The following is a 23,755-nucleotide window of genomic DNA, read 5'->3' as shown; positions in this document are numbered from 1 at the left end:
CAGGCCACCAACATTTCCAACTCATCACAATTATCCCCAAATTAACTAAACACAATAATAACAATATTAATCATAAGGACAGCGGTCCGTAACAGTATGGGAAAAGTAATGCCCAGACCAGACATGGGATTGATGGGAACCAATTTATTTTTTCTAGGCACTTTTTCTTGGGTCACCACACGGCCTACTATAGCATCCCTCGATGAATTGGGGAACATTAGGACATAGCAGCTCACAACGGGGCAGCTCACGTCGTTGTAGATCGGCTATGACGTTTGATGATATTGCCGTCAAACATGTCTAGGAATCAGTTGACCCTGATGAAGGCCCATGCAGGCCGAAACGCGTTGGTCGTGTTTTTAACCCTTGTTTTTAATATTTAATGAATTAATGAAATAAAGGATTTTTTCTACTTCTACTGGACAGAGCTGCCTTGGACCCTCTTTTAAGTTCGCCACCTTATATCCCCTTCCACAGTGACATTGACTCAAGGTATAGAACTTTTTAAGAACTCTTGTGCTTTGCTATATGAAACCCTCTCCAAAGAGCACCTGTCTACAGTTTTCTCTACATACAGAACACAGTGAGAACATAGCAGCAGGTACCATGCGCAACTGAGGGTTTAAATACACACATGGATAACCAGACACAGGTGAACACAACTGACAATCAACACAGGGATAGGCTAGGGGACTAACAGGACACAGGTGGAGATAACTAATGATCACAGAGAGGTGAGGCAACACAGGTAACAGTAACTATAGGGCAGACAGGAAACACTAGGACCAAGACTTCAAAATAAATAAAGGAAAAAACGCAAGGAGACAGATCCTGCAGTGCATGCAAGGTACACAAACTCCACTTTAAGATTCTCACTACTAGAACTAGTAGCTAAATTGGCCATGGAGACTGTATAGTCAGAAGAAATATCTGTTTGTGCAAATTAGGCATGAAAGCTGTGTGTTGTTGAGATGTTGAAGTACAGGGACATTGAACTTAAGTTGAAGTGTAAGCTAATTTGATGTTAGAACTTCCCTGAAAAGCCCCGTTCAATACAACTGTCTCATCGATATTGTCCTTTATTAGTCCTTTACCCCCCACCTAGTGGTGGGGGTTGGAACTACAAGTTCACTTCGCAGAAGGCTGTATTATAGGCTATAGTGATTAGCCTACTGAAGTTGTATTAGTCTGAAACTACTCTAACATCTATCTATCTATCTATCTATCTATCTATCTATCTATCTATCTATCTATCTATCTATCTATCTATCTATCTATCTATCTATCTATCTATCTATCTATCTATCTATCTCTATGGTCTACTTAGGCATTACTGTACATTTATTTTACATTTAGTTTGTATTTTTAGGTTAATTTGACCCAGGACTTAGTGCAATGTTTAAACGTTAGCCTACACTGCTGGCCTGTAGCCTATACACACATACACATCTGCTAAGCAGGGATATATTGTAGCCCACAACAGGCTTACATTTGGACTGTTTCACATTTTACATTTTGAGTTGACTATAGTAAAGCGCGTGCGTGTGTGTGTGCCTCGCGCGCGCTGGAGGCTACAGTGCACTGAGTGCAGTAGGTCCGTTAAGAGCAGCCAGTCACCATGAAATGTGTATTCTTATGGTGGAGCAGGAGGAGCAGCGCACGCGCGCGCGCATAAACGCATGCGCGCGCGCACACACACACACACACACACACACACTCACACACACACACACACACACACACACACACACACACACACACACACACACACACACACACACACACACACACACACACACTTCAATTCAATTCAAAGGGCTTTATTGGCATGATAAAACATACGTTTACATTGCCAAAGCAGAAAGCACAATATACAACAATACAGCAATACAATCAAAACAAAAATGATGTAGGCCTACATTTGAAAGTCAGAATATTCAATAGATCAATTTCTATGTACCAAGATCACTGGATGCAGGTATAGTGCAGGAATATACACAGTGATTAGTCTTTAGGGTGGTTGTGTTCCGTTTGATATCCTTCTCCTATCACACACACACGCGCGCGCGTTGAGCCAAACCAACAAGCCGGAAAGTGTAGACCTCTCAAGAAAGAAAGAAAGAAAGAAAGAAAGAAAGAAAGAAAGAAAGAAAGAAAGAAAGAAAGAAAGAAAAAGTTGCATGGGCTACAATACAACATCAGCCTACTTTTATTGGGGCAATCTCTCGTCTCGAGTTTCCACCGACGCAAGGAAGGACAGACGACGCGTCAGTGGTTTGGAGATTGCAGCGCGCATAGCCATTATGCTGCTGGCGGTAGCCTACTATCTGAGCATTGATTGACGGATGACGGTAGGCTAGGAATAATAAGGTCCTATAAGGATATACAGTAGGGCTGTTATATATGCCTGGTTGATTTATATATCACAATTAACTCAGCGCACAAGGCGTCGCGGTCGCGGGAGTCGGGACACCAAATGAAAGCAACAAGAGTCTCTTCATGTGTGCATTGTCTGGACTGAACTGTATAGCCGCATGCTGTAGGCTGCTGTGCTGCATGTGTCACATCTGGAGAGAAGAGAGAGTGACGGGTGATCACCTCGAGAGCATGATGAGGATGATGATGATGATGACTATGGTCGTCGCGTGAGACCGGCGACCGCCGTGTTGGAGCTTGTTAGGGGGGGGGACAAACCACGTATCCTCTAAATGGATTTAAAAGATGATTGGTGGTGCTGAAGGAGGAGTGTGAGCTGATGATGGGAGACCAGCACCGGCGTCGCGGGGGGCGCAGCGGGAGGCTCGGCAGCCTGGCGACCGCGTCCAAGTCCCGGCTCTCCAAGGAGACCAATAAGCTCCGGCTGCGGGTGTTGTTCCTGGATGACAGCGAGCGCACGTTCGAAGTGGAGGTAAAAATACGAACAAGTGAGAAATAACGAGAGATTAGTGGTGATGTTTATGGGGCTGCGATATCAATTATCTTTAGCCTATTTTTTACTTTACTTTATTACTGTGTGTGTGTGTGTGTGTGTGTGTGTGTGTGTGTGTGTGTGTGTGTGTGTCTAATTGACTAATCAATTAGTTTGATGAACTCCAATTAGTCGATCAACTGTTATTCCCTATAGATCAGTTGAAGAGAATATTTATGCTAAAATTTCAAAGATAATTATGCAACATTTAAAAAAAAATGTGGTAAGCTTGCAGTGCTGCACTGTGAGCTTGTAGATCTGCTGTTTAAAATATAGCCAAGGTAACTTTAGGCTGGTGATGACCCCCTGTAAGCCCAGCTCCAAGGACCCTTGGGGGTCCCCGCGGACCCCACTTTGAGAACCACTGCATAGACGATTTACAAGCTCACACAGGCATTATGATGTGTGCTTGTAAGCCCTATCTCTTCCATTTTTTTCTCTTCCATTTTTCGGCAGACCGATTCAAATCAATATAGGCTATTAATTTATTTTTTTATATATATATAATCAATTAAACCGCTTTGTACTGAGCCTTTAATAAGCTATAAAAAAAATAAGCTATAAATAAATGAGAGAGAGAGAGAGAGAGAGAGAGAGAGAGAGAGTGTGTGTGTGTGTGTGTGTGTGTGTGTGTGTGTGTGTGTGTGTGTGTGTGTGTGTGTGTGTGTGTGTGTGTGTGTGTGTGTGTGTGCGTGCGTGCGTGCGTGCGTGCGTGCGTGCGTGCGTGCGTGCGTGTGAAGCACCTCCATTATCCGTACACATACTTTTTTTTTCATCTGCGGGACCCTTGCGGCCACTATTCGCATCTTTGTGTGTGTGTGTGTGTGCGTGCGTGCGTGCGTGCGTGCGTGCGTGCGTGCGTGCGTGCGTGCGTGCGTGCGTGCGTGTGTGTGTGTGTGTGTGTTGGAAAGATTATATTTTCTCCTCCTGACCCCAATCTTTTCCCCTCCTGCAGGGCAAAATGCCAATTAGCCCTCAAAAGAGGGTTAGATGGACGGCTGGCTTAATGGACAGTTGTATAAACAGACCTGTTTATGTCAGAACATCACATATACTGCTGTGTGACGCTGGCTACTGGATGTACATCATATCCAATCGGACTGTATTTAGCCGTGGTGGAAAAATAACTCACATTTTGTACTTGAGTAAAAGTACATCAACTGCAATATAGAAATAGGCCTACAAGTAAAAGGCCCGACTCACACCTTTACATCTAGCATACAACATTGATGCATGCTTGTTGTATGAGATGTATAGCGGATGCAAGCTCGCAATGCATTTCCAATGGGAGTCACATGGTTTGACACAACATTTGTGTTGTATGGCTTTCGGCTGTGTTTCGACTGCCCCCCTCCCCCTCATACAACACAAATGTTGTGTCAAACCATGTGACTCCCATTGGAAATGCATTGCGAGCTTGCATCAGCTATACATCTCATACAACAAGCATACATCAATCTGTTGTGCACGTGTGAGTCGGGCCAAAGTCCGGAATTCAAAATTGACTTTAGTAAAAGTACAAAAGTACTGGTATATCAAAATGTAGGCCCTCTTAAAGTACCAAAAGTAGAAAGTACTCTTTATGCAGAATATTATGTCTCATTTCAAGTTTTCAAATGTATAGAAAATAGAAATCTTTTGAACTAGCAGATCTACAACCTCACAATGCGTCGCATCGCGAATCAATGTGTGCTTGTAGATCGGCTATTTTCAAAAGGCCAAAATGTAAAGGTATAGGGCTGAAGTGGTTAATGTATGTTTTGTAATAGGCTACTAATCCAAATCTACAAAGTAACTATAGTAACTAAAGCTGTCAAAATAAATGTAGTGGAGTAAAAGTACAATATTTGCCTCTGAGATGTAGGGGAGTAGAAGTACTAGAAATTAGAAATACTCAAGTCAAGTACAAATACCTCAAAATGTAGCGTCGCGCCTGTCACAGACATGCACAGAGCAAGTTCAGTCAGGAAACAGTTGCCGTTCATTGGGCCGCCTCAGCATCACACTCATTCACATGATTCACCAACGTTCTTTATTTCTTACACTGCTTGGCACGCAGCGTCAAGGGTTGGATTGGGGGTAAACCCCTGTGAAATAATGACATGTCCAGTGGGTGTATACAGTTGTACATCATGTGACATACTAGCATCATGTCCAGCGGGTGTATGTTTTCATAAATGGTAAATGGTACATTTATATAGCACCAAACTCGCTTTACAATGTGCATTACATTCACCCATTCACACACCGATGGAGGTGGGAACCATGCAAGGCACCAAGCTGCTCATTGAGAGCAATTAGGGGTTCAGTGTCTTGCTCAAGGACACTTCAACACTTAACTCTGAGGCTTCATGCACACAAAAAGAACAACTGTTCTGTGCTCTGCCTGTGTTTCATGGCCGCCTCAATGCTTTTCCAATGGAAGTCACGTGGTTTGACCAAACACTTGTGTTTGATTGCCCACCCTCCCCCCAATCAAACACAAGTGTTTGGTCAAACCACGTGACTTCCATGAAACACAGGCAGAGCACAGAACAGTTGTTCTTTATGTGTGTATGAAGCCTGAGTATAAAACATGCTCTGAAAATGCATGGGGTGCACCAATATGTCCACTTAAAGGAGCATTCAGTGATTTGAGTGATTTGGAAAACCACCCAGTCCGCCCCTGTAACAAAATGTGCACATGCACGCTCTACAGTGGGGGGAAGTGCAACAGGCCAACAGCATGTGCACCAAGGCCCGCCCCCACTCGATCATGATTGGAGGCATCCTGATTGGATGAAGGCTTTGCCACCCGCCACCAAAACTGAAACTAGGGTTTTTTGACCGCAGGGGCTCACTGGGGACAGGGAGGAACTCCTTATATGGTCAGCACACTCTATAGTAGGGAGGATTATCCAGAAAAAAAGAACAAATAAGTGATATTTAGATTAAGTCAAATCACTGAATATACCTTTAACTGATGTTCTGCTGCATCTCGAGCTTGTGCATCTGCTACTTTTAATGCTTTTGTGTGGAGAAAAAAAAACACAAAACATTAAAATATGCAGATAAGAGGTTTCTGCCTGACAGCGATGCTATTATATCTAATCATCACTGATTCATGTCAGAAGTGTAACAGGGATTTAAAATTGCCCGCTGCAACATTTTGTGTAAATGGTCCATGTATTATTATAGTGCAATATACAGGCTCACATTCACACACTGATGGCGGAGGCAATCAGGCAAGGTACCAACCTGCTCATGAAGAGCAGTTATAGGTGCGTGCGTGTGTGTGTGTGTGCGTGCGTGCGTGCGTGCGTGCGTGCGTGCGTGCGTGCATGCGTGCGTGTGTGCGTGCGTGCGGGCATCCATGTATCTTTTATGAACTTGATAACCTTGTGGTCTAACTTAAGCGAGATCGTGTTTCCTGTGTGTGTGTGTGTGCACGTGTGTGTGTGTGTGTGTGTGTGTGTGTGTGTGTGTGTGTGACTGTGTGTGCGTTCATGTGTTGGGTATAGGAGATCAAGCTAAAAGAGGGTGTGGTTACTTGTCCGTGTTGATAGCCGGTTAGGTCTGTTTCTCTAATCGCACACAGCTGCTGTGTGTGCATCTCTCTGTGACACGCATACATGCGCACGCACGCACGCACGCACGCACACACACACACACACACACACACACACAGAGTTGCCCGCTGTGGTGATAAACACAGATGCAGGGTTGGTTGTCAGGGCTTGTCTGTGTCGCCATAGCAAAGGAAGCTTCACACACACGCCCATCTACCCCCATGACATGATAATTATCATGAGACAGTGACAGAGAGAATGGGGAAGAGGGAGAGAGGATAGAGAAGGATGGAGGACAAAGTATGTATAGGGCCAGATTGATATTGTAGAATCGTAGATGGTATATTGTGAATACGTATGCAGTGGTGCAAAGTAACAAAGTACAGTTACTTGCAATGCAAAAGTTGAAGCCATCGTTCTCACGATAATAAAAATCTAAATATATTTTAAAACAAATCTTGTTTAAAAAAGAAATCTGCCTAATGATGATGTCACTGGTGGACGGGTGTCCGAACTGCCCAAAGCCCTCCTATGAGACACAGACTGAGTAGGGAAAAAATGGTGGTGTTTTATCATGAACATTAGTGAGGACCAATTATATGAAGACATGCATGTTGAAAAGTGGTGAAGTGGTCCTTTAAGTACTGTAGGCCTACTGTAAGTTTGAGGTACTTTTACTTTACTAAAGCTGCTGTTGTCTCTCCTAATGGTAGGCTGCTACCACATGAATACAGCATGTGGACGAAATCATATCCAACGACAACGTTAAAGATGGAGTGTCACAATTCTTTTTTCATGTGTCTATGAGGTGACAGTACTTCATTAGACACCCTGGAGTCGTTTTTATGTGCAATGATGTATTCCCTTTGTATTTAGGGTTTCTTCCTGGAGGCTGAACCCTTGACAGTCAAACGTGCCAATGAAAAAAACAGTAATATAGTGACATCACATTATCAGCCCCTCCCCTAACCCCTCCCCCTTTATCATACAACTACAGCTGTGGGTGCGGCTTAAGTTCAGGTGGATCACCACACACCAGGCAAACCAGGCATACTTAATGAACTGGTGGGGGTGCCCACATAAAAACGACATTTTAACAAATACTGTACACTTTTTTGAAAAACGTATTCCTCCTTATATAACATTAAGACCTGATGATCATGTTTTAGGGTGGAAAAAAATCATGGCACTCCATCTTTAAACATGTTCAAGAGGCTAAATCTCATAAACGGTGGTCCGTGGGCTCAAATGCAGAGTAAATCATGGACATTGAAATGAAAAGGGTTGAAAAGCCCCGGCCTACTCAACTGTACAATTAACAGCCTTTCTAGTGGTTGTTCCATTGTCCCCCTCCTGTCACAACATCTCACCCACATCTTGCTGCTGTGTTCGCACATTGCACTTCGCCCAGCAAACGTGGGACTTTTATTGTCATTATTAGCCAGGTTTTGAAATAGTTTGGGGGCGTTTAATTATAATCTGTGGCAGGTATGTGTCTCTGATGTCTTGATGTAGTGGTCAGGTAGTTAGAAAAGTGCAGCTCAGTTTACTTTCCAGCTCATCTTGCAGACTACAGTGGGTGTTGTATAGTCTGTTGTTTTCTCTTGGGAGCCAGAGCTGCCTGTGACAGGACTGCATGACTGCATGCAGCCATGCACAGACAGTCAAGGATTGCCTTCACAATGCCTTCAACTTCACAATGCTCAGGTATTGTAATTGTGTATTCTTAGTTGAGAGCCAAATAAATGATAAATGGTGCATTTATATAGCGCCTTTATCCAAGGCGCTTTACAGAGATTGTGCATTACATTCACCCATTCACACACACATTCATACACCGATGTCAGCTGAAACCATGCAAGGCACCAACCAGCACGTCGGGAGCAATTAGGGGTTCAGTGTCTTGCTCAAGGACACTTCGACAGTAACTCTGAGGGAGCCCGGGTTCGAACTGGCAACCTCTTGTCCTTTTCTCACTCCTTTTCGCTGCTTCTCTTTGTCTCTCTGTCTCAGAATCAACTTCATTGTCACATTTAGAATGTAAAGAAAGGGGGGGGGGGGGGGGGGGTGATGAATTGTAAAGTATTGGAATCCAATTCAAGTGAGATTTGTGTTTAGTTATTGCATATCTTGTTGTATTATGGTTAAAACATTGAGAGCTTCTGCTCTCTGACAGTGCCTGCTGTGTTGTGGGGTAGCTGTGGAATTAAAGCCTGATCCGGTCAAAAGCCCGGGATCTATCTCTTTAATGGGTAGCCCCCGGTGAGGGCCGGTGGTCAGGCCTTGTTCAACAGTCTGATGCTATTCTAACGGTGTCTCTCTGTCTGTCTGTCTGTCTGTCTGTCTGTCTGTCTGTCTGTCTGTCTGTCTGTCTGTCTGTCTGTCTGTCTGTCTGTCTGTCTGTCTCTGTCTGTCTGTCTGTCTGTCTGTCTGTCTGTCTGTCTGTCTCTCTCTCTGTCTGTCTGTCTCTGTCTGTCTCTGTCTCTGTCTGTCTCTTTCTGTCTGTCTCTCTCTGTCTCTGTCTGTCTGTCTCTGTCTCTGTCTCTCTCTGTCTGTCTCTCTCTCTCTGTCTCTGTCTGTCTCTGTCTGTGTCTCTGTCTCCGTCTGTCTCTGTCTCTGCGGGTCCCTCCTTCAGCAGAGTGTCCTAGGAGGGGAGTTCTATAACAAGGTGTGTGGTCACCTCAAACTCCTGGAGAAGGAATACTTTGGACTGGAGTTCAGACATCACACTGGCAGCTATGTAAGGCACACGCACGCACGCACGCACGCACGCACGCACGCACGCACGCCCGCACGCACGCACGCATGCATGCACGCACGTGCACTTGTGACTAATAGCTGTGACTAATAGCTGTGTCTTTCAGGTGTGGTTACAGCTACTGAAGCCCCTGGCTAAACAGATCACATGTAAGTCAATATTCATGCAGCTAAAATATACATTTTATATTAATTAGATATACTTTATTAGTCAGAAATGTAAGCAGCAAGAGGTACAGTAAGTAAGACATTAAAGCTAAATGGATAACACAAAACAGTCCTGGGGACCACTTTTCTCTCTCTCTCTCTCTCTCTCTCTCTCTCAGACACCAGTGATCTATTCTTTAGGTTCATAGTGAAGTTTTTCCCTCCAGACCCTGGACAACTGAAGAGAAGCCTCACCAGGTAATACTGTGTGTGCGTGCGTGCGTGCGTCCGTGACTGCGTGCGTGCGTGACTGCATGCGCGTGTGTGTGTGTGTGTGTGTGTGAGAGTGTGTATGCGTGCGACGTGCGTGCGACGTGCCTGTATGGCAGCAATGTATCTAAAATATAGCTGAGTAGTTAGAACTGTAGTCAAAGTCAAACTAAACTCATTAAGTCAAATTGCATAATCATGTCGTTGTCAGTGGCACACCTGCTTCTACACCCCCTGGTGGCGGATCAACAGTAGAGCAGTGTATAGTGTAGTATGATGCTATTTCATGGTTTTACTACATTGTGTGACGTGTGTGTGTGTGTGCGCGTGCGTGCGTGCGTGCGTGCGTGCGTGCGTGCGTGCGTGCGTGCGTGCGTGTAGGTACCTGTTTACCCTGCAGATAAAACAGGACCTGTCTAACAGCAGCCTGACGTGTAATGATAACAGCGCCGCCCTGCTGGTTTCTCATTTACTGCAGTGTAAGTACAGACGTGCTCTCGTGCAGTAGGCCTAATATATACTTAGCTGATTGGAGACCCCCAGGGCTCTCTGCTAGGTCCCCTCCTAATTTCCCTCTACACTAAATACTAGTATACTACGGGTGTAACAATACATTTTAACAGCAATAGGAAAACGATATGCATCATGATCCATGGTTGACGATAGGATGCATGGACGATGGACCAATATTATTGGTTCAGTCATGGCGATATGATTGCATGATTTAAAATCAATTACAGTAAGTATTTAGCAAAACAAATAAATCTGTGTGTTTTTTTAAGGGAAGATGTACAGTATTATTGTAGATATAAACACAATGATTCTCTGGCAAATACATCGACAATGTAATATTTGAACACATGGACTAACTCGCCTCTTGACATGATTACACACATTTATATTATCAATAGACCAAGTGTAGCGATATGGATTGGAAAAGTAATGAAACCCCACTTTCTTTTTATTTCTTCTTAAGGCTCATTCGTAGTCTGGATTTTCGGTGGTGAGGTGACCACCGCACTACAACATGACGTCACGAGCCGTGGTTAAGAGCAAACCACCGCCACCGCCCCAGCCCTTCTCTCTGTTTTTACTCACCACTGCTCAACGTTATTTCAGCTCCGGTGGTCACCTCACCACCGGAGCGGTGGTCACCTCACCACCGAAAATCCAGACTATGAATGAGCCTTTAAAACGCAGTACTTAGTATCGATACAATTGATTATTTTCATTGCCAATACGATACGATGCGATACAAAGTCAAACGATGTGTTGCTTGTTTTCATATCGATGCAGCTGAATGGTTGAAATTAAAATCGATGCATCGCTACAGCACTATACGGCAACCTTCCCCGTGTTTCGTCACTAGTCCAATCCAGAAGAACACAGTTTGCCGGCCACTGCTACAGAGCTGACAATGAGGTTATATCTTCCCTTCTTCTCTGGAGTCCTGCCTCAAAGCAGACCAGAGGTAGAAAACTGTCGTTCCCTGATGTCATCGCTATAGGGACACATGCATCAGTAAGCAGGGGATGAAGGACCGGAAAGTGTGGCGTAGCATTGTGATCGACCGCGGTCGCAAAATGATGATGACAGCCCTACTAACAGTGGCGTGCACAGACATTTAGAGGGGCAGGTGCTCAAGTTAAAAAAGGGCACCTTGTGCAGCGCGTGGAACCGGCCGGTTGCCTTAATCCATTTTGGGCGGGAACCCGTTTTGGTGTTAGCATTATGTTTTTTTTGGGGTTTTTTTTCCAAAAGGGCACATTGCCAAAAGGGCAGGGGGTGCTCTAGCACCCCCTAGTGTCTATCTGTGCACGCCACTGCCTACTAAATAATCCATCCTGATGTGTATCCTACAGCAGAGCTAGGGGACTATGATGAGGACGAGGACTGTCATCACCTGGAGCTCAAACACTACGTCCCCAACCAGGAATATCTGGACCACAAGATCATGAAGTTACATAAGAAGCACAGGTGCTCCCTTCCTCCCACACACATTGATTGATTTGAATACTTGAATTGGCCGGAAATGTAAACAGCACGTTGTACAGTTAGACATTAATATGTGCCTTGATTTTTTTCCACACCCTAAAACATGATCATCAGGTATTACTATTTATTATATAGGGAGGAAGAATGTTTTCAAAATAGTGTAGAGTATTTGTTAAAATATCATTTTTATGTGGACATGCCCACCCGTTCATTAAGGGTGCGTTCGGAAATGCGCACCGGGAATGTGGTCAGTTTGTTGAGTGTGGTGCAGGCGGTGACGTCACAGTGTGCCTTATTTACGAACGACCACAGCTGTGACGCATTCACACCGCCGACACCGCACAACCCCAGCTTCAGGGTAGGGTCGCTCAGTGCGGGCACTCGGCACACCCGGTGCGCAGCGCACTGGATTTTCGAACGACAACGCACCGAGTGCACTGAATAAACGAACGACCAGTGCGTTCAGGGCGCATTTCCGAACGCACTCTAAGTATGCCCGGTTTGCCTGGTGGGTGATGATGGTGGGTGGTGACAGGGATGTGCACAGATAGACATCAAAGGGCGCTTCAGCCCCTGCCCTTTTACCTACAGTATACTATAAAAACAACTGCCCTTTCCAGACCACGGATGCAGCATTTACTATGGTGGAAGAAATGCAAAGGCCACTCCTTTCCATGCTTTTTTTACCCAAAGTCTCCTCAACTTGAAACTTAGAGCATATATGAATAGAGACGTCACCCGAGTCCTCCTCCCATCCACTTGCATTAAGTTGCTCAAAAGCGCATGAGGCGATTTCACTCCTCCTTCCTTGTAGGAACAGAGTGCATTCTGGGATTGATTGGGTCCAAGCACATGAATGCGCTGCCATTGCACTGAAACCGCGTTCACGTGTCATCATGAACGTGCGCAATGATAGTCGACGGACCAGCGCGTTCATGTGTTTGGCCCACGCTGCAATACCAAATTCGGCCACTATGTCCATTGCGCCTCAGGGTTTCCTCCGGGTGCCGTCTCTATTCATATATACTCTAAGACTTGAACACAGTATTTTGCGTTGAACAAATTTGTTTAGAAATCCATGTCGTTGCACCTCAGCCCCACTAGCTAAAGAGTGCTGGGGTTGCGCCCCGAAAATAGCTGATCTACAAGCTCTCAACGCGTCGCAGCGCGGCGCGTTGTGAGCTTGTAGATCTGCTATTTTCGCTAGCCCCTGCCCCTCTTAACACCCACTGCACGTCCCTGGGTGGTGAACTGGTGATCCACCTGAACTGAAGCCGCACTCACAGCTGTTTGTTGTTGACATGATGAAGGGGGGAGGGGTTAGGGGTTGAAAACATGGAGATAACGTGGAAGGTTTCCTCCTCCTCCTCCTCCACAGAGGGGCGACTCCGGCGGCGTCAGATGTCCAGCTGCTGGAGGTGGCCAGGAAGCTGGACATGTACGGCATCAGACCTCACCCTGCACACGACGGGGAGGGGATGAGGATCAGCCTGGCGGTCACACACTGTGGAGTACTGGTGTTCCAGGTACATCAAACCTTAACCCTGACACACTGACCCCCTTTGCACCGGTTGGTTCCCAATGGGAACCGGTTCAGTTCTTTTTGGTTCTTAGTCCATGAGCCAGAGCTCCAAAATTTGTGGGAAAAACTAGACCTATATTAAATTGTTTATAGGATCAATACAAGCAAATTAATACATGATAACCCTTCCACACTAGTAGCTTTTTCATACATAATGCCTCATTTGCATATTTAAAAATGTAAAATTTGTAATACAATAAATCATTGTCTTCGTGTAAGTACTCTACTCTTACTGAAGGTGCACATGTGTTACTCTAGTGTTTCTCAAACCTTTTTTGGGCCAGTGCCCAATGGGCTCTATGCAGCCAACACTTCCGCGTTCAGTTTGGGCCGCCGGAACGCTTCCGGTCGGCAATCAGGTCTATGAAAAGAAGCCAACCCCCAAGTCGCTTATAACAAGCGGACATGGCAACACCGGAGAAATCCATGAAGAACTCTCGTTTTTAAGACGTTTCTAACTCATGTCATCATGTCAACGTCGCAACACAAATAATACAAACTATGAAAAACTATGCCATCACATTATCAAATGAAATAGTGTTGTATAAAGTACTGAACTTTATTCCTACAAAATCACGACCATACGTTCAAAGTGAATGAGGAACGCGGAAGTGTTGGCTGCATAGAGCCCATTTGAGACGGTAGGAAGTGAAGTATAGGCGCTGTGTGTTCTGTTCTGTGCACGGCACGGGGTCCCTGACAGGGAAGTATAGGCGATGTGTGTTCTGTTCTGTGCACGGGGTCCCTGACAGGGAAGTGTAGGCGCTGTGTGTTCTGTTCTGTGCACGGCACGGGGTCCCTGACAGGGAAGTATAGGCGCTGTGTGTTCTGTTCTGTGCACGGCACGGGGTCCCTGACAGGGAAGTATAGGCGATGTGTGTTCTGTTCTGTGCACGGGGTCCCTGACAGGGAAGTATAGGCGTTGTGTGTTGTGTTCTGTGCACGGTACGGGGTCCCTGACAGGGAAGTATAGGCGCTGTGTGTTCTGTTCTGTGCACGGTCGGGGTCCCTGACAGGGAAGTATAGGCGCTGTGTGTTCTGTTCTGTGCACGGGGTCCCTGACAGGGAAGTATAGGCGCTGTGTGTTCTGTTCTGTGCACGGGGTCCCTGACAGGGAAGTATAGGCGATGTGTGTTCTGTTCTGTGCACGGGGTCCCTGACAGGGAAGTATAGGCGATGTGTGTTCTGTTCTGTGCACGGCACGGGGTCCCTGACAGGGAAGTATAGGCGCTGTGTGTTCTGTGCACGGCACGGGGTCCCTGACAGGGAAGTATAGGCGCTGTGTGTTCTGTTCTGTGCACGGGGTCCCTGACAGGGAAGTATAGGCGCTGTGTGTTCTGTTCTGTGCACGGCACGGGGTCCCTGACAGGGAAGTATAGGCGCTGTGTGTTCTGTTCTGTGCACGGGGTCCCTGACAGGGAAGTATAGGCGCTGTGTGTTCTGTTCTGTGCACGGCACGGGGTCCCTGACAGGGAAGTATAGGCGCTGTGTGTTCTGTGCACGGCACGGGGTCCCTGACAGGGAAGTATAGGCGCTGTGTGTTCTGTTCTGTGCACGGGGTCCCTGACAGGGAAGAGACTCTGTGAGAAGAGTGGTGGAGGCAGGCGGATATGAAAGTGTTTCCATTTTTGTATCAAGGAAAAAGGAAAGGTTTTAGTTGTTGTTTATGTTTGAGCACCTCTCTGATAATGGCACATTATGGGCCCTATTATGCGTGTCTTAAGTACCAGGTCTTATTACTTAACTTAAGACCTGGAGGCGTGATCAATGCCATTTGGCTATTCTGAGTGGCCAAACAGCATTGACCACGCCTCCAGGTCTTAAGTTAAGTCATAAGACCTGGTACTTAAGACACGCATAATAGGGCCCTATGGCTCTTATGATGTGTTTCATGAAACCATTAGTTGAGAGTTATAGAACGTCATTCAGCCCAGGATGCTATTGAGTGACTGAATGGACTAAATACGACTAATGGATTGGAGTGACGGGAAATATTATTATAATCCCAAAAGTACAAACTCTGGAATATCTACAAATGGATGAGATGGAGGAAACTGCACTGTACAAAAGTATTGGCATCAAACTGTACTTATAAAGTAGAAAGTACTCAAGACAGCAGATCTACAAGCTCACAATGCATCACATCGCAACGCATTGTGAGCTTGTAGATCGGCTATTCAAATGTCTATATAGGGCTGAAGTGGGTAATGTATGTTTTGTAATAATAATCAAAGTAACTAGTAACTAAAGTTTTCAAATAATTGTAGTGGAGTAAAAGTACCGGTACAATTTTTGCCTCCGAGATGTAGTGGAAGTATTGGAAATTGACGAGGTGTGGAAATCAGCAGTCAGTAGTGTAGTGCGTGTATGCATGAATGGAAGGTATGTGTGCATGTTGAATGTATTAACCCATTTAGGGCTGACGTCGAAATTTTTAAAATGTTTTCAAAATCCTGACAATTTTCTTTCTGTATCAGTAATATTTCATGTCAAGGACCCCAAAAATTATACGTAATATGCCGCCGACCTCCCCAGATGCAAAGATTTGAGTTAAAATGTTCACTCTGTAATAATATATATTCAAAGATTTGAGGCACATTTTCAAGATTTTTCAAAAATAGCAGACCTACAAGTTCATAGCGCGGCAAGAGCGGCACCAAGTGCCGCGCTAAGAGCTTGTAGATCTGCTATTTTAAAATAGCTAAAGTATAACATAATGCTTTAAAACACCAAAAGGGGTTCCCGCCCAAAATGTATTAACAGAAAAGGTGCATAGTGGGAGAAGCATAGATATATATAGAACTCTAGATGGCTCAAGGCGGAGTTTCTGACGTCGTTCACCCGGCAGCCATCTTACTTCGGGGCTACAGTACAGTATGTTCAATGGCAGCTCAAACAGAAACAGTCATAACTCGCTCAAATCTTGACGGATTTACAAACGGGTTGGTTTATTACAAAGGTTGTCAACGTGGCTATGATTCAGGACGCTTATCTGCTTAATTTTTTTTTATATGAACGTCGTATAAAAGCATATAAGTATGCGGACGTCTCTGACGTTTATAACAAACCAAACCGTTTGAAAATCGGTTGAAAATTGAGCAAGTTATGGTCATTTAAGAGTACATGCCCCATAGACACAATGTTATGTGGCCCGAGGTAAGATGGCCGCCACGTAACGACGTCGCTCTCCATTGGCCAACAGCGCGGGTGAGCTATCTAGAGTTCTATATATATCTATGGGGAGAAGTGCAAGAGAGCACTGAACACAACAGAGCTGAGGAAGGGACTGGGGAGACGGGCTTTTAAAGGGCGTTGCGTCGGCACCGGGCCCAGGTGCCGCCACTTGACTGATTGTGACATCCTAGCTCATGCTCCCCCAATCCACTGAAAGACAAGGAGAACAGAAATTAGGATAGCAAAGCAAAAAAAAACATAATCAACTAAACCAAAGTGTACTATAAATATTATTATATACTATATAACCCATTCTGGACGGGAACCCCTTTTGGTGTTTTAACTAAGCATTATGTTATACTTTAGCTATTGAAAAATAGCAGATCTACAAGCTCGTAGCGTGCCACCGAGTGGCGCGCTACGAGCTTGTAGGTCTGCTATTTTTGAAAAATCGTGAAAATGCGGCACAAATCTTTGACGTCAGGCCTAAATGGGATAATATATAGTATATCATATATAGAAAGCTACACCAGACCACATAATATAAGATACCATACTTCTAAATATACAGTATATACCATAATATAGTAGTACAATACAATATCCTACAGCATACCTATACAGGGGACCGTCACAATCTTTTTTTTTTATTTATTTTTATGATCAGTACTTTATTTGGACTTTTTACAAATACAGAAAACAGAAAACAGAACGAACACAAGCAACAACAACAACAACAGAATACGTATGCATGGACATTATGTATGAACACAGAAACATAATATAAAACAAGGATAGACAGGATAAACAAATAAAAATAAAAATAAATCAAATTAAAAGTTTAAATGAGTTTACACGACCAAACACGCAGCATCGTCAACCGTATCATATGTATACTAATACAGTAAGTAAACAATCAAAAGGGCATTGCCTGACCATGGATCACATCAAGGACCTGCAACATGACTGAGGAACACGTTCCACTTCCAATCATATTTATCCAACTGATTATTCATCTTAAAGGATAACCTCTCCAAAGCAGCCACAGTACCAAGCTGAGTGAACCATACATGTGCTGGAGGCAAAACCTCAGACTTCCATTCCTCACCGCCACCAGGGGGCGCCAAAAGTCCCAGACCGCCACCATATATATCTTTTTTCATTTTAGATATATATATTTTTTTTACCATGTTATAAAACACGAAAAACACGTCCTTGGCGCTCCAGGACATCATGAAAAAGAAGTTAAATAAGTCCTTGGCGACCATTGAGTTAACAATGATTTTTCTGCCCACCATTAATGCTGTATGAATCCAGTCAGCTAGAGGTGTGGGGAGGTGTTTTGGGACCGTCACCGTCTATACTGTGACTTCTGTCCCGTTTGTCTCTCTGGGCTTTCAGGGAAACACCAAGATCAACACGTTCAGCTGGGCCAAGGTACGGAAGCTCAGTTTCAAGCGCAAACACTTCCTCATCAAGCTGCACGACAAGATTGGGGTGAGCAGCTGTCAATACACACAACTAAATGACAACACATGCCTATAGACGGCATGTATGGCTATCAGGGCCGGATTAACACCTCTGAGGGCCCCTGGGCACTGAAGCTTGAAGGGCCCCCCCTTCACGCGCGCACAACATTTTTGCTGTTTTGGAGCCGTTTTGGGACAATTTTATGCCGTTATATTGGCCTATCTAGCGCATTGTTGCTGCTTTACACACAATTGGACTTTTCAGCTGCCCTTCTCACCAACAATAAAACACTAATCTTTTTAGACACTATTTATTTCATTCGGATTAGCAGGGAAATGTGGAGCCCCTGGTGCCCAAGGGCCCCTGGGCACGTGCCCAAAGTGCCCATATGGTAGATCCAGCCCTGATGGCTATACTGAAGAAAGAAAGAAAGAAAGAAAGAAAGAAAGAACACTTTATTGTTTAAGCTTGATATGAATATCTATGTGTGTACAAGCAGTTATGTTTACAGTGTGTGTGTGTATGTGTATGTGTGTGTGTGTGTGTGTGTGTGTGTGTGTGTGTGTGTGTGTGCGTGCGTGTGAGTTTAAAATGTAATTTTAACCATCCCCCCCCCCCCCCCCCCCCAGCGAAACTGGCATCCTATAATTTGTATAGTTTCAATATACATATAATTTATTTTTTGGATATTATAATGTTTAGGCTGATGCTGGGTTCTTGGTTTACATATGAAATACCATGTATTTTGTCACGGTGCGACTCAAGAGAAGTAGGACCCGAGTGCAGAACAGACAGGCTGCAGGAGCAGAGCCTGTAGAATTTCTCCTGATTTGTCTCGCTAAAAAAAGCCATTTTGATTGGGTCCAATATTTAGTTCAGTGACCACGGAGCTGTGTTCACATTCACTCTCCCATTGGAAATGAATAGACTACAACATTCTTCCAGCTCAGTGGCCTTGTGGTTAGAGTGTCCGCCCTGAGACTGGGAGGTCGGGGTTCAATCCCCGGCCGGGTCATACCAAAGAAGACTCTAAAAATGGGACCCAGTGCCTCCCTGCTTGACACTCAGCATCAAGGGTTGGATTGGGGGTAAGTCCCTGCGACATACCAGCGTCATGTCCAGGGGGTGTACTTGTACATCAAGCTGCCTCACGCTACAGAAACAGGAGATAGGCTCCTGCCCTATGGGCCTCATGGCTACAGAAACAGGAGATAGGCTCCTGCCCTATGGGCCTCATGGCTACAGAAACAGGAGATAGGCTCCTGCCCTATGGGCCTCATGGCTACAGAAACAGGAGATAGGCTCCTGACCTATGGGCCTCATGGCTCGGCAAGGCTACTTACTACAACATTCTTCCCGTGTCCGCCCACTTCGCCCACATACGGGAAGTAAAGCAAAGATCGCGATTCTTGCTATTCGCCTCTTGGACATAGGTAGCAACAAATAGAACAGACAGGAAACACTAGGAACATAACTACACCATAAAAGTACACAGTTCGTGACAGCATTTGATGTATTACCTCATGTTTACCTTGCTTACTGTGAATCGCTCAATATTTTAACCCATTTTGGGCCGAACCCCTTTTGGTGTTAGCATTATGTTATGCTTTAGCTATTGAAAAATAGCAGATCTACAAGCTCGTAGCGCGCCACCGAGTGGCGCGCTACGAGCTTGTAGGTCTGCTATTTTTGAAAAATCAAAGAACCACTGTCAGGATGTAGAAGACATTTTTTTAATCTGATCTCAGTTCAAAATGGGTTAATGTCTAAATTGTGAGTGTGTGTGTGTGTGTGTGTGTGTGTGTGTGTGCGTGTGTGCGTGCGTGTGTGTGTGCGCGCCACAGCCCTCTCACAAGGACATCGTGGAGTTCTCCATGGCGGGTCGTGATGTGTGCAAGTCCTTCTGGAAGGTGTGTGTGGAGTACCACGCCTTCTTCAGGCTGCCAGAGGAACCGCAGCCCCCACACACAACCATACTGTCCTGCAAGGGATCCAGCTTTAGATACAGGTGCACATGCACACACGCACGCGCGCACGCACGCACGCACGCACGCACGCACGCACGCACGCACACACGCACACACACACACACACACACACACACACACACACTACAGTGTATTCACTTAATGATACTGTTTTTCTTTAGATTTTTTTCTAATCAAAGTGATTGATTTGTGTGTGTGCGTGTGTGTCTGTGTGTGTGTGTGTGTGTGTGTGTGTGTGTGTGTGTGTGTGTGTGTGTGTGTGTGTGTGTCTGTGTGTGTGTGCGTGTGTGTGTCAGTGGACGCACGCAGAAGCAGCTGTTGGAGTGCATGGGGCCTGGAGGAGAGAGGAAGCACACTCAGTTTGAGAGGTGCGAACAACTCCCAAAAACATTAATTCAGTTCAATACGGGGCATAGCAGTGGCAGCTATGTTCTGGTTCCACTCAGATCCACTCATGTTTCCCATAGAGATTTCCAAAAAGCCTAGAATCAATGTGAATCATCATGACCATACCATATTTTTCTTCTTTTTTTTTTTTTTTTTCACTGTTCGAGGTTCTGTCTTTATTAACAGCAAATGAGCAAAACACCATAGCTTATCAAGGAATGAACACTCGTAACCAGAGCACACACAACAACAACAACCCAGTTTCCCTCCTGGCACATCCACATAACATCCCGTCACTTCCCTTCCCAGTCCCGGAAGTCCCACACCACAGTCACTCCTATAGGCTGAAGCCGTAGCAAGCCGCTACAACACTAGGCTATATCATTCTTCTCCATACCATATTTGATTATCGAATATTTAATTATATGATAGCTTATACTAGCCATATTTCATTTCATTTTCCACAGAATCAAATGTGTTATTGTCATGATTAACCAGAAGCCCGGGTGGCTTGATTCTAGGCTTAAATGTGAATTTGAGCGGAAGCTAAAATGGCCAACACTTGGTGGCGGGCTTTAGATTTGACAGCACTGGGTGTGTATTTAGGGGGCACTCAGGTGCAGTGATTCAGGTTAGACACAGGGAATGGTGGGAGCACACCGTTCTTACCAGCCAGCAGCCAGAAGCAGACAAAAGAACAGGATAATCGCTACATAGTATTATTATCACTGGTATGTTCATCTCATTGGTACAACTCTGTCAATAAATACAGCTAAACTGAGCTCTACGACTGGACATCCATCTGTCATGTTTCTGTGTGCACTGCTGCGTACGATCACTTCCACTGTGTGCACTGCTGCGTACGATCACTTCCACTGTATGCACTGCTGCGTACGATCACTTCCACCACCTGTGAAGTAATGTGCAACAAAGTTTGGAAGGTGAACGATTGCCGTTACAACTGCTATAGCCTTGAAGGCCTACAGTGTCCAGTCAATACCGCTGTGGTGTCTTTCTGTGTCCTTCTTTCTCCAGGACGGTTCGCCACGCAGACTACGACGCCAGACAGTCTCGCTCGTCTCCCGACCTCCTGACCGACGTGTCCAAACAAGTAATCACACCGTTTCTTTTTAAATCAAATACATAAATACACAGTAGAACATAAATGGTGGCTTAGGAAAGTGTTTTGTTAGAGACTTAACCCTTTTGGTGTTTTAAACATTGTTATAATTTAGCTATGGGAAAATAGCAGATCTACAAGCTCATAGCGCGCCACCGAGTGGCGCGCTACGAGCTTGTAGGTCTGCTATTTTTGAAAAATCGTTAAAATGTGGCGCAAATCATTGAATATATATTTCAGAGCGTCCCTGGAACTACATATTTTGAGATGGGGGTCCGTTGCCCAATAGAGATAATGCTGGGGGTCCTTGACATGAAAAAGGTTGAGCACCACTGACATAGGTTTTTCAGAAACATTTTAGGATTTAGAAGCCTTTTTTTGTATCGACCTCAGTCCAAAATGGGTTAATTTAAACCTGATAACATATACACTGGTATACCGTGTGTTCCTGTGCGTTCCCTCCACAGATGTACAACCATCCGTTCCACCGGCCCTGCAGAACTCGGGTGGTCCGCAGCCAGGACCCCCTGGACCCCCCTGGACGCACACACAACGACTATGTGGAGGTCCCCGCGGGGGTAGGGGCCAAACGCAGCCAATCGTCCGTCGAGGTGGCCCAGAAGCCCCTGCACCCGACCTCTGGCCACGAGGCCCGTCGTCCCCTGTCGCCGGCGTCCTTCGACCAGTCGTCTCCCGCGCCCAAGACGCGGCCCTCCGCCTCCACCTCGGCGATGGAGGAGGAGGGGCGAGCGCCGGGGAGGAGGCCGGGAGGGAGCGGAGTGGCGCAGCAGCGCCAGGCGCAGCGCCTCGCCGGCGTCTACGGCAACCGCTCCCGCCGCGCCAGGCCCCACCCCCAGCCGCACCCGGACGCCGCGCAGCAGCTGGTCCTCCTGTACCCCAACAGCCCCGCCTTCCAGTACCGCCCCGTCCTCCCCGTGTTCCCGCTGGCGCCGCCGCACTTCCCCCGACACTACGGCCACCTGCGGCACGACCACATGGCCGTGTCCTCCCTGGAGCGCTTCCCACAGCAGAGGCGGGACTACGAGCGGATGGAGGGCCTGGCCTGGCCACGCCACCCCTCCCTCCTCTACTCTCCGAGCTCCGGCCGCAGCACGTCCTCGCTCTCGCCGCTCCGGAGCCGGCGGCTCCGCCCCTCTGGCTCCGGGGGTGGGCCAGGATTGGCGTATCCGCCGGGGAGCGTCGGGGCGAGGCTATTGGACGCCGGCCGCCGGAGGGGCACAGAGGCGGGCCACTACAGCGACGACTCCCGCTTCCTGCCGGGGTTGCCGCGGCGCGCCGCCAGCCAATCGGACGTCAAGTTCCACGTGGCCCGCAGCTCCAACCCCGCCTTCGACCCCGCCTCCGAGTTCCGCCCCCTGGGCTACTACCCTCACCTGATGCGGCCCTCCCGCCCCACCTACCTCCCTCTGAACTCCTCCCTCTTGCCGGAGCGGCCCACGTCGCTGTGCGTCATAGGGGGGGCCGGGGGGTCGACGGGGAGCTACGACTCTGACCCGGAGGTCTTCTACTCGTACTACCACTCTCCACCCCCGCTGGGCGGAGTGGTACGGCCCAGCAGACGGGCCAGGATGAGGCACTCCTCCGGAAGCCTCCAACTGGACGAGGAGGAGGAGGAGGAGGAGGGGGGAGAGGGGAGGGACGACCGAGGAGAGGGAGGTGGAGGACGGGTGAGGATTACTCAAGTCAGGCTGTGAATGGAAGCGTTGCAACGCGGAAAATAAACAGACGTGTGTGTGTGGACAAAATAGAAGATCTACAAGCTCACAGTGCAACGCATTGCAAATCAAACTGAGCACACACAGATCCCAGTGCAGACTAATCTGGACACACACACACACACACACACACACACACACACACACACACACACACACACACACACACACACACACACACACACACACACACACACACACACACACACACACACACACACACACACACACACACACACACACACACACACACACACACGCTACAAACGGATGGGGTGGAGAATTCCCTCTTCTGACACGACGGACAAACGACACTCAAAACTCTTCTGTTGTGCCATGTTATGTATAACTTATGTTGATGTGCCAGTTCAGCGATGTAGCTTTTGTCAAACATCCCATACCAGGATGAAAAGTAACCTACATCATTCTGAAAATACTGAAGCTAACTCTCCCACAAGCTACTGGGAAGTGTAGTTAAGCTGGTGGTACCTGGCTACAGCCCAGCTCTGCACGGAAGTAGGCTATAGTATGAATTAACATGATGGTAATTCTGTGAGCAGTTAGTGCTCACAGGCAGATAGGAGAGCTTGTTTTGGTTCAAAACCCTGTGTAC

At 46.5% G+C, this 23,755-nt stretch overlaps 1 protein-coding gene across 1 annotated transcript; it reads left to right on the top strand.

Moving 5' to 3' along the window:
- Positions 1-2,758: 2,758 nt before the first annotated feature.
- LOC306914358 (FERM domain-containing protein 7-like) lies at positions 2,759-23,121 on the top strand (the record flags this gene model as incomplete). The annotated part of the gene is made up of 12 exons (XM_079491353.1): positions 2,759-2,908; positions 9,152-9,256; positions 9,381-9,423; positions 9,600-9,678; positions 10,072-10,169; positions 11,553-11,667; positions 13,064-13,211; positions 17,843-17,938; positions 19,756-19,919; positions 20,196-20,267; positions 21,322-21,397; positions 21,874-23,121. The coding sequence occupies 12 exons, from the start codon at positions 2,759-2,761 to the stop codon at positions 23,119-23,121; spliced, it is 2,394 nt and encodes a 797-aa protein (XP_079347479.1).
- Between the last annotated feature and the right edge of the window lie 634 nt (positions 23,122-23,755).

This window comes from Electrona antarctica (genome assembly GCF_951216825.1).
Source record: "Electrona antarctica genome assembly, chromosome: 21".
In the NCBI taxonomy this organism is placed as follows: domain Eukaryota; kingdom Metazoa; phylum Chordata; class Actinopteri; order Myctophiformes; family Myctophidae; genus Electrona; species Electrona antarctica.
This window is presented reverse-complemented; position numbering and strand designations above follow the sequence as displayed.